The 15,145-nt window shown below is 39.8% G+C and overlaps 1 protein-coding gene across 1 annotated transcript in view; it reads left to right on the top strand.

Annotated features, from left to right (window-relative positions):
- The window catches only part of LOC128940408 (potassium voltage-gated channel subfamily KQT member 1-like), a 402,931-nt gene that overhangs the window by 203,471 nt on the left and 184,315 nt on the right, over positions 1-15,145 (top strand). The window contains exon 13 of the mRNA XM_054281792.1: positions 13,407-13,482. Coding sequence (XP_054137767.1) covers positions 13,407-13,482 — 76 coding nt within the window. The remainder of the gene's footprint in view (positions 1-13,406; positions 13,483-15,145) is intronic.

Raw genomic sequence — 15,145 nt, 5'->3', positions numbered from 1 at the left:
TATGGGATAGAGCAAAGCCTGCATTAAAAGAGCAATTGCTTATTTTTTTTAATGTATTTATGCTTCTGACATAGTCTGTAAAAGTAGTTGATGGCTTGTTTATTTTTGCCCCTTGTAAGATATGAATGTGAAGTTTTGCTTCGCGAACACAGAATTATCCCATGTAATGTTCACAAGAATAATCAGTCCGATTCTCTTCCCGAAATCAAACATCTACACCTTTTCTCAGTTATGTTTGTTTCATTCAGTACGTTGTAGAAACTCGACTTCTCACAGATATATCTGATTTGCCTGTCTCTCATTGAAAAATCCCAGTTTGGGCACACTCTTCTTTTTAAGGGTATATTTCACCTCTGCTAATATTATATGACTCTATCAGTTATTAATGCAGTCAACTCATAAACACAGTTTAGAGGGTACTGGCCTTGGAAGAACTTTCCAGGAGACCAATATATCAAATCAGTTCTGAAGTTCCTTGACCTCAGGATAGAATTACAGGTTTATAATTTACTCAACACTTACATGACCCAGAGAACAAAGGATTGCCAAGTCAGTCAAAACTAAATTACTCCTGACCTTAAATTAGTCATTTTCATGCTATTAAAGCTATGGCTAAATCACTCTTGAGAGATTATTTTGAGCTTATAAATAAGGTTTGTATTTTTCCATATTTATGCTCACTACCTAGAACTTTGCACATACTTTAGTGCATGTTTAAGTATTTTCTGAAATTCACCAAAGAGCTTAACTCATGGAAGTGAATTAAATGTGGTGTTTTATACATATTTGTGTTTGTCTCCAAAATGCCCAATTTTCTTGTGACCAATATGAAAATATGCAATAAAATCATGCAGAAATAATGAGGATAAATAACTGAAGAACACTCCCTGAAAAGAAACACACTTTTAATTGCATAATTGGGCTACCGTATTGCAAACTTTAATTTTTAATATGGTTTGATACCTGTCCACAGCCTCTGCTCTCAGGGAAATAACTCATGTACAGAATTACTTGGATGTGGGTTTGCAGATTCAAGCCCTTCATTAATTCTGAACAGATCTTGGCCTATGCAGGTATTTTTCCTCAGTCATTTGGAAAGTTAACTAGTTCCCCATTCCCTAGGTACTTCCATTAAAGAGCTATTTTGGAAGGTGTAGGAGAGGTGTGTAAACACTTCAGGGTTTCACTTTACTGCCAGGAATGGAAACTGCAGTTTCAAAACCCAACCTGAGGTATCTGAAAAACAACACACAGAGATGATATAGTTTTTAAAACTTCCTGTGCATTTTCAAGTTTCTCCATAGTCTGCAAGTGTCCATTATCAATTATCTTGGTGACACTTTATAATTCAGGGAAATTTTCAGTTATCCCTCAGACTCAACAGGTTCACCAGTAGAGATGATTATTCTATAGAGAACACATTTAAAGATAGGTTTGGGTAGAATGAAATGTTTTGGGTTTTTTTTCCCTGTAGTTCTCACAGCATGAGGCTTGAAAACTTGAGAAAGGTTGAAGTGATGACAATAGGAATTTTAAGATTGGAAAAAGACCTTAAAACTTGAGATTGAGTCTTCATGGTTAGAGGACTGGTAATAGGAGAGTTGAATTATTTAGTTAAATGTGAAGTAGATCATGCTCAAAACTGTTCCTATCCGATTCCTGTTTTGTCAGCCTCTGCTTGGTGTCATGTGAAGTCAGGTACCTTTGATTCATGGAATGTTGTGTAAATGTCTGTTGATTTCTATCTGTTCTGGTTTGCACTTCTGCCCTGAGGTTTGCTTTGAGTTTCAGGTTTGGGCAAACTGAAATTGTCAAAGAAAATTCACTTTAATTTGCAGCCTTTCAAGTGGTTTTGTTTCAAATCCATGCCAAACCTGAGATTTTGCATAGTTTCTTTTTGCATAATAGCCAAGCAAAAAGATAAATTATGTCAAGCTCCTTTGGAATGGGGGTGAAGTTTATAGTTTTGTGAACTTTTAGAAAACTACACCTGTAATTCATTATCAAGCCAGCTCAATGTTGTGAGGACTTGTTGGAAGACAGCAGAATGCTGGGAGACTTCTGTGTAAGAGAATTAAATTAGAGGAGAAATAGTACATTTTTACTTCAGCACCACATGTACAGAGGGTCATGACCTATTTCACTTTTTGGAGCACTGAAATTTTGGGCTTGAGTACATAAATGCTTGAGCTGCTGCATCATCTCTGCAGTAAGTTCCTTCGGATCCAGAATAAAGCCAGTTGCTCAAGGAGAAGACAAAACTGATTTGAGGCAATTTCTATATATCAGTTCCTTGGATTAAGAAAATAATTCCATTTCAGTGGGAGTCCTGATAACATCATTCCCAGTTTTTATTTCATTCATACACAGGGCTTTCAAGAGGAGTTCTCAGAGTGTCGTCAGAGAACAATCAGTGGGCATGTGTCAAATGAAATAAAGATCCCCTTGTGATTTGGGGTTTGCTTTGTTTGAACATATTTCTGTATCTAGATCTTAAAAACAGCCTTCAGCAGTGCTAACATAATTAATTGTTTATATCAAGTGTTCTAATTGCAGCAATTCAGGTGGTTAGCCACCTTAATGAGTGCATAATTATTTAGAAACACTTTTGATTGAAGTACTGGCATCCTCAAGGCCCAATTAAAAAAACCCAAACAAAACACGCACAAAAAAATCAAAACCCAAAAGGTTGAGACTTTGAAGCACTAATAGCCATTATCCTGCTAATTAGCTCACCTCCTGCACTCCAGAGTAAATGGCCATCTTTTGCTTCCATCAGATACTCATTGGCTAATAACTTTCCATGAAAAAAAAGAGGTGATGATCTTTCAAAAGAGGGGGAAAAAACACTTAAAAATGGAGTTTTTCCATGACAAAACTTTGGCGGGCAGTGGAAGTTTTATGAATTTAATTTTGTAACAGAGGAGTAAAAACAAAACTCTTTTGATGCAGGCAGAATTCAGGACATTGTTATCAGTGGAAAATTGTCAAAGCTCATTTCATTATTTGAACTGAGTCTTCCCAGGATGATTTGCTGTTTCATGGGATTCATAGCATGGATATGTCATTCTTCAGTAGTATCCTGTAAACCAGTTTACATCTTTTCTGAGACATGTGGTCTTCATCCTGCAGCAGATGATGCAATGCAGGGTCTGTCTGCAGGGAAGAGCCCCTTATAAAATGTATTCATTTTATAAGAGAATAAAATATTTCTTTTTTTAATCAAAAGTGCATTTAAAATGGAGGGGGCAAAATTGAAGCATATTATCATTTCAGGTTCAAATGCTTTCAGAATCTTTTGTTTTGTAATGACTTTTAAAGTATTTTTCCTTTGTGTTAGGATGGAAACAAAGACAGGAAAATCAGAATTCCCCAGAGCACGAAGGCGCAGATTTCCTCACTTACATTGAAAACAGAATTTTTCCTGTTCTTTAATAGTAAGTCACAAGCAATTAATATATGAACACTTCCCTTCTGTTCATCCACTGGCTGAGCTAAAGGTCTGCCAGAAAAATAAAAATGCCAAGAGATAGCATCTTTTCCTGAAAGTAAAGAAAAAAATGCACAATGTCTGAACAGAAAGAAGTTTCTCAATGAGTAAGTGAAATCTCTTGAAATAAGCAGCTCAGCAAAACTTCTGGTTTCAATGATTGTTTTCACAAGTGATGCTTGCAATTTCTTCACAAGATATTTATTTCTATTGTAAACTATTGATAAGCACTGCATATTTTCAGTATTAGGCAAGTGAGACCTGTAGGATTTTTATGCATGTTCTTACATGAAATACAGAGTGGAAAAATAATACGTGTCTGTGGTCACGTAAAGTTCCCTCTGAGCTTCTATGACTATGATCACTGTTGTCTGCAAAACAGTTCAAGCACATTAATTTTTTTTTTTTTTAAAAGATACATGATTTTTGTCTGGTTTTGAAGTGGCAGTTCCTCCAGTAGCAAAGCAATATCCTTTCTTGGCACAGGGGTTTGTAGAAACTGGCATTGGGGCTAAAAATGGGTTGTGATAGAAGTTTGCATGGACCTTGAGGGGATATCTGTGGGTTTGAGAAGACTTTGAAAAGGCAAATCTGCAGGTGATCAAAGAGGAGATCACTTTGAGAACCAGTTTTCAAAGGGCTTTTCTGCTGGTATAAACTGGTTGTTGTGTCCCAATGCTCGATTCCAAACATTAGCAAAGGCAAAGTTATTTTTTGTGAAGGTGGCAAGTTTCAGCCATTCACATCCCATAAGCAGGTACTCACAAACACCATTCTGTGTGTCCCCCAGCCTGTGTCCCAGCTCAGCATCCAGGTGGGAGGCTCAGGATTTCTTGCCATTGTGTGGAGGGCCATGTAATGTTCTGCTGAGTGTTCATGCTGGGACATTCTCAGGATCCCAGGTGCCACCAAACCTTTTTTGCCTTTGGTAGCTGACAGTGACCAGGATCTTTTATTTCCTCTGTGCTCTGACACTTCTGGGAATTATTAGGGTTTATTTGCTCTACTCTGTCTTCTTACCAGAGTGTCTAAAAACTCCAGCCCTGTTCTGTACTGTCCTACCATCACCTCTTTGTGGTCTTTTTCAGTTCTGGCTGAACCTGTTCCTTTGTATTCCTGAACTGAGTATTTTCAAAAGTTGTTCGTAATTGTGCTGTGATGTTCATGCACCTGCCACCCTCACAGGGCTTTTTTTGCTGGTGTTCCCTTTCTAACACTTCCACACACAGACCTTCCCATTCATTCTCCATTCTAGCAAGTCTAAGCCTTTCCATTATGAGTTTCTGTAATTACTGGTAGCATGATTCAAACCACAGGCAGAAAAATAATGAAAAAAAAATAAATGTAGGATTTCAGTCTCCCCTTGCAATTCCACAGAGGGCAGTACTGTACTCTGTCCTCCCCACACCAGAGCCTGGTTTCCCTGCCAGGCCATGGGCTGTGCATCTGGCACCCCTGAAGGTCCCTGGAATAAAGATAGGCCTGGAAAAGGCTAAAATTGCTCTGCTACTCCAGTTGGAGAGAGGAGCCTAGAAGCTGAATGCTGACAAATTAAAATAAAAAATAAGGCACTTTTTAACACTATATAAAGGTCTTTCTATCAAGGCCAGTTGCCTTTCTGGAAAGTTACTTTTGTCCTACACAAGGGTTTTGGCTCAGGGTAAGGGCAGCTGTGTGAAATGCAATCCCCTGCACTGTTGAGCAGGTCGCATTTATGATCTAATGGTCCTGTTTGGCTTCTGATGCTCTGGATGTCTTGCATTGCCAGGATCTGGTGAACAGGGAACTGATTCCCACATGGATTGCTCAGGTGCTCAGAGGAGGAGCAGGGCAGGTAGAGAGGGAGAATGCTTTGGAAAGCAGCCTCTGCTCAGGGCTCAGTGACTTGGCAGTTTATCCCAAGCTGCAGACCAGTATCCCTTGTTTCTTATCATCATTAAGGGATACACATATTGTCCCTACTCTTTTTTTTTTTTTCCTGCTGACTCATTCTATAAACAAAATAAGACTTCATTTGGGACTGCTAATTGCCTTAAAATCCCCATGACAGCTCCATGAGTTAGACAGGTTTTACACCTATTTTATAGACATATAAACTAGAGCACAGCCAGGTAAAAGAACTTGAAAAAGATCACCAGGAAACACAGAGGCCAGTCACATCAATCAGTTCAAGAAACCAGGACTTGTGTTTCCATAGCCCCTGCTGCAACTACTAAATCACAAGAACTACTAAGGAAAGATCCTGCCAAAAGCCACTGGTTTTTTGTTTTTTAAAACCACAAGAAGCATTTTGGGTTATTCCACAGGGTCTCTCCCTTGCACTTGGTGCTCATTAATTAATTTCATATTTTTTAAAAGAAATGCGAAGCCTTGGGCAGCCCAAAAGGCATTGAAGTTTTAATTCTCAGAACTATTCCCTGACTTGACTGTTATCCAGTTTCTATTCAGGCAAGATAGGAATTAAGATTAATGACCCCAAACAAACTGGTATTTCAGAGAATCAGCCTTTGCCAGGCATTATATTCTCATGACAGAAAATCATTGAGGCATAAATACAGCGCTCAGTCATTGGTGTATATTAACAACACCACGTTGTTCCCATAAATACTGAATACAGAGAGGAGGAAAATGAAGTCCTAAAGTTCATTAATTTTGGTTGTGGCATTTTTTTTAAAGTGAGCAAACCAGAACCTGTGGAATAAGGCAGTGTTGCACAGATGTGAAGGCTATTCAGATTCCAGAATGGTGTCCCTGGGGAGTTGTTTGGACTTGGTGATGGCTGTCTCTGCGGTGTCTTTTTAGCAGCTAGATGGTCTGTAGGCATTTTTTAAAAGATGAATTGATGAAGATGAAGTTTTAAGGAGAGAGAATTTAAAAAAAAATAAATTACTTAGCTGCTAGAATCAGTGAATATTGTAATATGTGGGATAAAAACATGTCATTATCTGCCAGTATCTGTCCACATCCCAATAAGAGGTTTGTGGCTTAAGGGTGTTTTCTAAGCAAATGAGAACTGGCATGGAGACAGGAGCCTTTCACCTATCCTGGGACCAGCAGTAGTGATGGTCAGAGCTAACACAGGAAGTTATTGTAGCAATTTCTAGAAGCTGTTTGCTCAGAAAAAAAGGAAAAAAAAAAAAAAGAAAAAAAGAAAATCTTTCTGTGTTTGCATTTCCACACTGAAAAGACATTCCTATGACATCATCTTGTTTGTTCTGACATTGCAAGAATGGAAGAAATAAAATGGCAGAAAAGAGACCAGAGACTTTTATTTTGCTGCCAACAAAAAATAGAGGAAAGATGTAACCACAGTATCCAATGGCTACTTTAATTCCCAGAGACAGTTCAGCAGATGAGTTGTTGTCCAAGGGCAGTTGGGCTCCCAGACACAAGAGCATTCTGTAGTAAGCTTAATTACTCATTTTAATTATGCATTTTAATTAGCAGGGGACTAACACAGTGCTTTTCTCCCACTTTCTCAATAAACCCACTTTGTAATATTACAGAACAAACTTGTAACTGAAAACTCCAACTGTCTGCAGTTGAGAAAAACAACTCCAAGTCCAGGGGCTTTTCTTCTTCATTAAATCACATTCAGTGAGCAGGTCACATCCACCTCTGAGCATTTTCAGGAGCTTTTTGCTTACTTTTTTCTGTTCCTGAACAACTTGAAGAAATCACTCTGTGCTGCTGCTTCTCACAGTGGTGTTTCCTTTGCCAATATATTGTCTGGCCTGTTGTTGCCTCTAAACATGTCCTACTTCTTCCTCTTCTGGTAGTTTTTCCTCAGAGCTGTTGTCCTGTCTTCCCTGCCCCTAAATTCCCTGCTGTAGGAAATCTGCTTTATTTCCCCTTCACTTCAGGGAAGGTCAGGTTAGAGGGGCAGGTAGAAGTAGAGGCAGCTATGTTCTGGAATGAATTCAGAGGCAGCAGTGTATGTGGGATGGGTGGCTGGGTGGAGACAGCAAATGCCACAAAATCTTCAGCAAAACAACCAGATCCCAGAAAGCAGCCCCTCTCAAGCTATACTCTCTCAGAAGCTGTACTCTCTCACTTCTGTACTCTTTCCTACCCAAGACTGTACCTGCACAGGAGGGATTTGCAGAGTCTGCAGCATTCCTTCACAAACTGAGGCTGTCAGCAGAGCCTGGTGAAGCCAAATAGGCCTCCAGGCTGCTCTGTTCTGAGAGAAGCCAATCCTAATTTATTTGTAGCTTTGAGCCAAACATGGGCTTGAAAAGGTTCAGGTGAGGATATAGTTGCAATAGAGGTGAGGTAGATTTAAGGTGGAGTGGTGATTAGGAATAAAGAGAAAAGTAAAGCTGTGCCAAAATTTTCTGAAATGCTCCCTCAGGTTTCAGTGCAAATAGCATCTTATATAATTTCCATCATGTAAGGGGTGGAAATGCTCCAGAAGTGTCTGTTCTTTACAAGGCTTAGATGAAATATTACAAGGCTGGAAACCTCTCGTGTTATATTTCTGTTGTACTTCTCTGCTGCTCCTGGCCTGGGATGAGTTCTGGAATCAGGATCATTCCCTGACAGTTCCAGGTGTTTGCATGTCAGACTCAAGCTGCAATGTTCTCTTAACTCCTGTGGTTTAAAGAGCTCAAGGCATTTTGTCTGGCTTGGCTTAGCTGAAGGCAATAATATTTTCATTTATAGGGAAGGTGTTTTTTTTTAAATTTGGATATTGCAGTTTCCCTTAGTTTTAAAACCACATTATATAAGATCCTTTCCCTTGTGATGAGAACCATTTTCTCCAGCAATAGAAGGTCCACATTGTGTGTGTGACTTCATATGGCCAACTGCTTCACCTGCCTGCAAAAAGCTCTCTAATTTTGTCTTCTTTCTGATTCCTCTGCTCCCACCCTTCTTGTCCCTTGTTTTCCATGTAAATAAGATTTCCTTTAAATTTTGCCAATAAAATATTAGCCCATTTGAGATAATTACCCATGGAAAAAAATTAAAAGTTTGGACTAGGAATCAATGTTCTTCCCAGAAACAGAGCTGGAAAGTGAATAATCTTAATCAAATGTGATGGGAAAGCAAAAAGGCAGATGGAGGGCTGAGTTCTCAAGTAACTTCTGTACATTTCAGTTGCCATCACTGATTCAGTCCCTGTTTGTGCTGCCTTAGCAACTAATGCCAAGTGGACAGCTCCAGAGCAGATGATGTTCTATGTTTCTCTGGGCAGGAGTTACCAACCATCCAGGGACCAGTATCAAAACAGAGTTAGTGTGACTCTGTGTGTATTTTCCAGCTAAGCAATGAAAATCTGACAAATGAATGAAGCTCAGCAGTAACCCACGTATTGTGAGCGTGTATCCTCAAACCAGTTTTGCCAATTGGGACAGAGAGCTATAAATGGCCTTGCTGAAGTGGCCTTTGTTTTCCACAGCTCATGATGTTACACTAACTCCTCTAATGCATGACACCTGAATAAACTTCAGGAAAACCAGTGTGGGATCTACATTCCACTATCTGCAGCCACCCTGCAGCCCAGCCTGGGCAAAGTCCCTTCCCTGATCCCTACACTGAAGTCAACTCTAATGATTAAAAAATGTTGCTGGACTGAAAATGCATCCCACTTATCAGGCTTGTTTGGAGACTTGAGCTGGACCTCAGCATGGCCTGCAATAATTGTAATTCTGCCTGGCTTTAGGTATTTAGGTATCTTTTTTCACTTAAAATATTCCCAAGCACATTAGGCTGGAAGTTATCAGACTCCATACAGAAGAAAAAAAATGAGTACATCTGAACTGGTCAACACCAGCTTTTAACAAACAGAATGCCATATCAAAGAAAGATTATAAAAACATCCCAGTGGGATAGTTTTTACAGTTGCTTTGGATTGCATCATCTCTATTTTCTCCTCTGGTTCAATTATTTCCAACAAAAAAGAAAATGTTTGGCTTCTTTGGCTTAAGCTACAGCCTTTCTGCAGTTAAAAAAAAAAAAAGAAAAAAAAAGAAAAAAAAAAGGCCGTCTTAAATACATCCAAGTGTTTTAGCTGAAAGTGATGGCTTTCAGTGCTGTCTGAGCCCTGAGCAGAGGTGCAAGCCCAGCCTGCAGTGGCCCTTGGGCTGTCCCACCAGGCTCTGCACCCACACAGGCATAGCCAGAGCCTGCAGGGGGGATGCTGAGCCAGTCCCCTTCCCCAGCCCTTCCAGAGAAGCTGCCAAGTGATCCTGAGCATCCCCCCAGGGTGGAAAATGTGTGAACATCCATGGTCCAGGACCACCACCCTCTCCCCTTCCTCCCTGCCCTACCACAGGCATGGCCCAGGAGCCAAACTAGGAACAGCTCCTTGTAATTTAGGATAGTTGGGAGCCCTTTTAAAATTGAGCATCCTGCTGAGAAATCCTTGAGCAGAGAGGTGAGGAGCACACACTGCCGTGGGTCCTTTTGAAGACACAGTTAGAGATGATGTCAGTACAATTTATAGATCCAAGGATATGTTATTTCAATAGACATTTCATGGTATCCATTATAGCTACAGATGTTGCAAGCTTCAATTATTAATTTATGTGCTCATAACTTTCCCAAAGCCAGATCACTTCTGTTCAAATTTCATTTTGTTCACCTTTACAAAGTGTTTTAAGGGAGGATTTTGACAAAACGTTATTTCCTGCTATTTAGGTTAAAAGATGGAAAAGCATGGAAGTGCCAATAAAGCTCTAATTATATTCTTTTGAGCATTACATACAGACAAAACAACACAGCCAATACAAACCACCCACCCCCCTCAGTGTGCACTCCAACCTTATGAGGAGAGCTTAAGCTTGGATTTCTGGGTAGATTTTTAAAAATAATTAAATGTTTGAATGTGCTGGAAAGCATCTCCTTGTGTGTGTGTGTGCCACTGCCCTCTGGTGCACAGAGGAAGGAGAGTTTGGCTGCTCTGTAGGGACAGAGGCGTGGGCACCCACCCACTCCTGCTCCTGCCCAGAGCAAGGGCTCAGGTCCTGCTCTTTGGGACCCAGGCTGTGAAAGGAGTTAAATCCTCACCCCCGAGGGAGTTAGAAACCACTGTCCCTGTGTAGATCTGTCCCTTTCTGCATTGTTTCCATAGAAAATGCCACATGGAAAGAGTGTGCAAATGTGGGGTCAGTCACACCTCCCCTCAGGCTGTTGTCTCATCAGCTGCATATCCTAAAATATCTGGGAAATTTGCTGCAAGAGGTGCTGTGCTCCTGCTGAGCACCACCAAAGCAGGGCCCTGAGCATCTCTGACCATTTCTTCTCTCCTGGTGGATGTTTCTGGCACATGACAGACCCACACCTTAGAGCCTGAAAGAGTTTTGCCCAAACCAGGGGTTTGGGATAAAACACAAAGTTTAGCAGGGTATATAAGTTGGGCTGCATTCAGGGATAAATGTAACCTGGTCAGTAATAGTTGTAATTATCCATTCTGGATATTAGTGGTCAGAAACTTCTGAAAATCAATTAAAATCTCAAAAAAAATTGTTTATGATCACACCCACACTACCCAACCTCCCATCAGGAGGATAGTTCTGGTTGCTGTACAGAACAGGAATTTATCTCATCTGGAGCTGCTGTGCTCCCTGGGGATTTATTGGGACAATTAATATGACTTATCCAAATGTCTCAATCTATGGATTTGCACCTTTTCATGCTATTTTTCCATCAAAGTCAGGTTTCACACTTTTCTGACTCTCAGTGACCATCAAATCTGAATAGTCACTTCTAGTTCAGAATTTTCTCCCAGTGAGACTGGTGTGAGTTTTGCCAACTGGAACATGATGATATCAAGTGCTCTGGAATGATAGTTGGGTGACCTTCTTAGCTGCATTTGACAAAAAAAATTACTTTTCTCTCTAAAAATGAGGCCTGTTCAGCTGTGCATCAAGTCCCAAGAGTTCAGTCTCATTGTTTTGAAAACTTAGGTTTGATAACACAATGGAAAAAGTTCTGTAGCCCTGATTTGTGTTGAAGGAGAGAATTAGGATGAAATTACTGCCTTGGCTTGGTTCCATCTCTGACTTATTTAAACTTGTCTATTTAAGCCTGTTTAAACAGTGCCTGAACCATCTCATATGGATTAGCCTAATAAAAACCCCTCAAGTATACCTATGAAATTTCACATCACTTATTTCTAGGGGATAATTTCAAGTTTTTATCTTAACTGCTACACAGGGGAGGTAGGCTAACCCCTAAACCTTAAACTGTGATTTTTTGGTGATTATTTAAAAAAAAAAAAATTGTTGTAAAGGCTGACAAAGATTTCTTTATCAATTGTGCGCCATTTGCAAGCAGAATGTCATCTCTGTTCTTGTCAGCAGCCACAGGAGCTCAGCTGGGGTCCTGCATGTCAAGCTGAGTGCTTTTTTCCACCATAATAAAGGTCCTGCAGGCTAAACTGCTGCTAGCTTATCAGTGACACTTGTGAAATCCCCTTGATGGGCTTACACAAATGTAAAGATTCCTCCTCAGCAGTGCTGCTGATGGTGTAAAACAAAGGTAGTTCTTCAGTCATGCTCACCCTGCTTTGTCTCCTGTGTGTTTGCATGTGTGAGTGTATTTATGTAGACATCTGCATGGATATACACAGATAAATGAAATGTGGGCATATAGGCAGGACAGACAGCTATTTATGCATGTATTTAATGTTATTCTGGGAGTTGAAATGGAAGAAGCAAGGAAAAGCTAGTGAAAGCTTATTTTAAAAGCATATGGCTATGGCATCTTTACCCAATCAGAAGCTCTTAGGCACAGTGTGGGATTATTGGGGTACCAGGAGTTGGACTCAGTGATCCTGATGGGTCCCTTCCAGCTCAGCATATTCTAGGAAAAGCACTGTTTTCCCCAAAGAATAATTATAAAAATGAATTAGTATGCTAATTCTTACAACACAGTCTCTGCTTGTTTAACCTTTATTTCCTTCAATTTGAAATAATCCACTGTAACCTTTCCACTTTTTAAAGACTTTGTTTCTAAACTGTGGCACCCAAGTAGGTGGTCAAGCCAATACTTCCTTTCCCCAGCCAGACACACTGGGAAGAGCCAGCAGATTGTGTTTTCAGGAGATTCTTGCTGGAAAGTTTCCTGGGATTATCATCACATGTCAAGGATGATGTCCATATAAAACATAGATTTCCCAACAATACAACTTCCTTGGAAGGAAAATTTTGTTTTCTTTAGTTCACTTATTTTGAATGAATATAGGAGTCCATGGGGAAGGAGTCAGTCCTTCAAGAAAATACTCGTTCTTATAATTAGCATGTTCCTGCTTCCTCTCTACCCTGCCAAAATTCACCATAAAGAAGAGGTGTGGTAATTAATTGCCTGCCAAGTGGCCTGCCAAGTGGCAAATGCAGGATCCTCTAGGTGAAGTGATACAGCTGAGTTATAAAATGTCCTATTCTGTGTTTGGATACCAGCACAGACACACACACACATGTGTGTGCTGAGAGGATGTGTTGTGTTCATTTTTATTTACTTTTTTTTTAGGACACTTTGATTTTTCTTTCCTTCAAAGTACTTTTTGAAGGACTTAATTTCTGTGCAATAGAACTCATGGGCAAACACTCATGAAATGCAAAATAAGGAATGCAGTCATGGTTCTAAAAACATTTAATATTCTTCAAACTGATGCCAGTTGTGTGCATTGACAGTAATCCTGTCTAATCCCTTCCACATGTATTATCTTTGTACACCTGCTTTCATTGTCTCACTTATCAGTTTTGAATACTTAAAACCACAATTTGCAGGAAGGCAAAGCAGCAGAACAAAGCATCCACACACTCACAGCTTGCTACACTGCAGTTTTGCATTGTAAAGATAAAACACCATTGTACATTTCGGTGCTCGGAGTCAACATCTTCCATTGAGATATTTTTCCTCCCTCCTGCCCCCCCAGCTGATGTCTGTCTGTGTTTGTGTTCCTTGGCAGACTGACTGAAGCACACAGAACAGCTGTGAAAGTCATCAGGAGGATGCAGTATTTTGTGGCCAGAAGGAAATTTCAGGTAAGCAGCAGGATTGATACCAAGTGCATCTCGTGAGCTCGGGGGACATTGAAGGTGCTCTCAGAAGGGACTTGCCTTGGTGAAGGTGGCTGTAACAAGTCAAAGGTGTTTTTGAGATTCTTGGGCTCACACCTTTTGTGGATTTTTTAATATCAGTGATCCATGGATGTAGTATGCTACAAACTCCTGACTTTGAGGAGTCAGCATCATTATTTTTACTAGTCATTTTTTACTGCACTTGGTTTTGGGCTTCTGCTTGTTTAACTGTACTGACCAATACTTACCCATCCACTAGCAGAAGTGAAGAAAACACTGGTATTGGGGTGAAAAAACCTCTGTCAGGGTGTCTGCAAAGATGCTGATCCTAACAAGAATGTTATCAATGATCTGATCAATTAGGGAATGTTCAATTCCATGCTGTGTATGGCTGACAGATCAATAGGCTTCACTGATGAGCACTGTGGGTGCAAGGTTGCTTTCATAGGTGTGACTCACATTTGAAAATGTATTTCCCATAAAGGGACCTCATAGGCCATATTCTATAAACTTGGGGAGCATCTGCTGTCTGGAAATTTGCTGTCATTATGAAGTGCTCAGTTAATTTTCTCAATCGGGGTTACAAAGTGCTCAAACTGAATGTGCTACATTGAAAACACTGTTTCATTTTGCCTGTTTAGTGAGACTTTTTATGATAAATCTTGTTTGGGATGTGATCCTGATATCATCATTCTCATCATCCATGGGCTGGAAATGCCATGGAAATGAAAAATTAACTTCTGGACGGATTTTCAAAGCCTTCATTATTTCCATCTCAAGGTTCATGCTTTTTTTTTGTTCAAGAGGATGCACTGCAAGTTAATGGCCTTTCATAATCCTTTTGAAGAGGTTTTAAGAAAATAAATCAAAAAACCTACATTTCAGGGAAGTTTGATTAGAGCTGAGCACTTAAATGCATAGAAGTATAGAGTATAGAAGCCTGAGATAAGATCCCAGCATTCAAAAGACTCTAAATTAGGGCAGATAGAACATTCTATATATTTCCTAATCCCATGCAAACATGTATCTTCAGATAACCCTGTCTTTTAAAATAAGACTAGGAGAAGTCAGTTTGTTAAACTAGCAGAAAACAGGAGAGCAGGATTATATTAGAAATATACCAGAAAGATAAACACTATGGGAAATTAAAATAAAATAAAAAAAGGAAGAAGAAAATGGGGACACTAGTTCTGTAAAATAAAATCAGTTTATAAATGAATTAGGATAAAAATTAGGATATTTCAAACCACTAGAGACCTAATGTTCTGGAGCTGTCAGCTAGTGGCAGTCATGCCAAACCTTAAAAACTGAATTTCATCAATTTATGGAGAGAATTCTGTGAGTCACTGACAGGGTAGAAGAAGAAGAAGGAATAATTTTTTGTTTCTTCCTTTCTTGGGGCCATGAAATAGAGTTTATAGAACTCCCCATTCTAATTAGATTTTGGAAGTTCAAAGCTGGGTAATATTATTTATTTTTGCATGCTGAATGCAGAATACTGAGCTGAAATGGCCAGGATTTGGGATTATGAACGGAATGAAAGTCAAAGGAGTTGTACAAGTGCTGCATTTACCACACTTCTCTTGAAGCCCATTACCTCCTGGCTTCAGTTGTATCACTCTAGCAT

This window comes from Melozone crissalis, unplaced genomic scaffold (assembly GCF_028551555.1).
Source record: "Melozone crissalis strain CALT ecotype California unplaced genomic scaffold, PUWL_Pcris_2 ptg000033l_1, whole genome shotgun sequence".
In the NCBI taxonomy this organism is placed as follows: Eukaryota; Metazoa; Chordata; class Aves; order Passeriformes; family Passerellidae; genus Melozone; species Melozone crissalis.
Note: the sequence above shows the minus strand (reverse complement) of the source record. Positions and strands in the feature narration are given on the sequence as shown.